Here is a 2566-nt window from a genome sequence, read left to right as displayed (position 1 = left end):
GGGGGATGAGGGGGAGAAGGGGGAGGGAGCTGAAGAGGGGGTGCCAGAAAGAGAGAGCAAAGGCCCCGGCACCCACCCCGCTTCCAGACTCACCATATTCGGTCTCCCTAGTTCTCGCGGACCGGCGCCCTCCTGCCCGAGGTCCGTGGCTTTTATGGCCCTGAGGGAGGTGCAGATAGGGAGGAAGGAAGTGACCCGGCCCTCGGCCCTCGGCCCCCAGGTCCTCATTGGTCTGTACTCCGTACGGACCGAGGCTGGGCTCCTGTGGGGCAGCCAGGGGAGCAGAGATCAGGGCTCCGAGCTGAGGAACTCCCCTCCCGCCCAAGGAGGGAGGAAGCCAGAGGGAAGAGATGCCCCCCTCTGTTTCCGCGCGGCCCCTCTCCGGGCTGTGGTTTCCCCATGAGACCCTCTCTCTCTCTCTCTCTCTCTCTCTCCTCCGAGGGCCCCTGGGGCAAAAGCTTAGAGTCCGTGCCCTAACCCAGTGATGGCGAACCTTGGGAGCTCGGCGTGTCAGCATTTTGAAAAACCCTCACTTAACTCTGGGGCTGTGTCACATATAGCAATTTTTTTGATATTTGCAACCACAGTAAAACAAAGACTTATATTTTTGATATTTATTTTATAGATTTCAATGCCATGCCTGAACGCCCCTGGGGTCCTGGGCAGGGGGGAGGGCCAGCCCAGCCTCCCAAGCAGGTCGCTTTGAGGCCCCAATGAAACCGGACAATCACTGGGTCCGGGCTGCCTGCCACGGCTTCAGCCAATTCTGCAGACGGGGTTGAATCGTACGTGAGCGTTTATTCCAGTCCTGCGGGCAGTAAGGGAGAGCAGCAGGCCGTCCACAAAAATCTGCTCTGCAGCCCCCGATAAGCCAGCTGCTCACACTGGGTAGAAGGATGACGATGACTTGGAGAGGCAGGCGAAAGAGATAAGAATGGGGGTATGCAAGATGGGCACTTTGCAGGTAACGCTGGCTCAGGGTTCGCCAAGGGCTGGTGGCATGCAAAGGGCTGGAGCCCCTGGTTTCTGCAACAAGGCTGTTATCTTTCCAGGATGATAAGCAGCTCCCGGATGTGAGGGATGAGCCAGATTTCCAGGGGAGCTCCCAGGGTCCCCCATGCAGCTCCCAGCCAGGTTAGAACGTGCCTTCACATTGAATCAGAACAAATCAATCGCAGTTCGCAGAGCATGGTTAATTTTTTTATTTATTTATTGGTTTGAGAGAGAGACATCCATTTGTTTTTTGTTTGTTGGTTTGCTAATCCTCACCAGAGGGTATTGTTCCATTGATTTGTAGAGAGAGTGGAAAGGAGGGGGAGAGGCAGAGAGAGAGACACTGATGGGGACACATCGATCGATTGCCTCCCACAGGCAGCTGGGGATGGAGCCTGCAACCAGAGCACGTCCCCCTGACTGAGATCGAACCCGGGACCCTTCAGTCAGCAGGTTAACGCTCTATCCACTGAGCCAAACCAGCTAGGGCAACAGAGCATGATTAATATTTCTTTTTTTTTATTGATTTTGTTTACAGAGAGGAAGGGAGAGGGATAGAGAGCCAGAAACATCGATGAGAGAGAAACATCGATGAGAAACATCGATCAGCTGCCTCCTGCACACTCCCAACTAGGGATGCGCCCGCAACCAAGGTACATGCCCTTGACCGGAATCGAACCCGGGACCCTTGAGTCCACAGGCCGACGCTCTATCCACTGAGCCAAACCGGTCAGGGCATGATTAATATTTCTTACTAGAGGCCCGGCACACGAATTCATGCACCAGTGGGGTCCCTCGGCCTGGCCTGTGGGATTGGGCCAAAACCAGCTCTCTGACATCCCCTGAGGGGTCCCAGATTGCAAGAGGGCACAGGCCAGGCCAAGGGACCCCACCAGTGCACAATTGGGGCCAGGGAGGAACACAGGAGGTTGGCCAGCTGGGGAGGGACTGTAGGAGGACTCCAGGGCATGTCTGGCCTGTCTTGCTCAGTCCCGATCAGACAGACCCAGCAGGAAGCTAACCTACAGGTTGGCGCGTCTGCCCCCTGGTGGTCAGTGCACGGCATAGCGACTGATTGACTTTCTGCCCCCTAGTGGTCAGTGCATGTCATAGTGAGCGGTTGAGCAGCCTTAGCATATCATTAGCATATTACACTTTGATTGGCTGAACAGCTGACCGGGCGATTGGACACTTAGCATATTAGGCTTTTGTTATATAGGATAGTTATAGCTGGTCCCCAATATTCTATTTCGGCACTAATTTCCCCACTGCTATTTCTTTCATCTCATCGCTATGAGATTAGTTTTAGATGAAAAATCTCATCTTTTCATCTGGACTGCAGCTGCTTGTGCCTTGAAAGCAGCTCTTGGGGCTGGAACACAGCAAATGCAGGATCTGAAAAGAGGGAGACATCGCACACAGCAGCAAGCTATCGGACCACAAAATATAAACAGGAGAGAAGCTAGAAGGAATTCCCGCAGCCCAGACAGGTTGGGCAGCCAGGGTAAGTCAAATCCAAAAAAACCCTTCTCGTTGTTTTACCTCGGAGATGGTTTTCCTAAATGTGTTGAAC

General features: G+C 53.9%; 1 protein-coding gene across 1 annotated transcript in view; it reads right to left on the bottom strand.

The window, feature by feature from the left end:
• Positions 1-180, bottom strand: part of LOC102755212 (C5a anaphylatoxin chemotactic receptor 1) — a 21930-nt gene extending 21750 nt beyond the window's left edge. Inside the window, exon 1 of the mRNA XM_015569331.1 lies at positions 94-180. Within this exon, the coding sequence (XP_015424817.1) occupies positions 94-96 (3 nt within the window). The 5' untranslated portion in view covers positions 97-180. The remainder of the gene's footprint in view (positions 1-93) is intronic.
• Between the last annotated feature and the right edge of the window lie 2386 nt (positions 181-2566).

The sequence above is a fragment of the Myotis davidii genome, unplaced genomic scaffold (assembly GCF_000327345.1).
Source record: "Myotis davidii unplaced genomic scaffold, ASM32734v1 scaffold566, whole genome shotgun sequence".
Taxonomy (NCBI): domain Eukaryota; kingdom Metazoa; phylum Chordata; class Mammalia; order Chiroptera; family Vespertilionidae; genus Myotis; species Myotis davidii.
The sequence above is the reverse complement of the archived record's forward strand: the minus strand, read 5'-3'. Positions and strand labels throughout refer to the sequence as shown.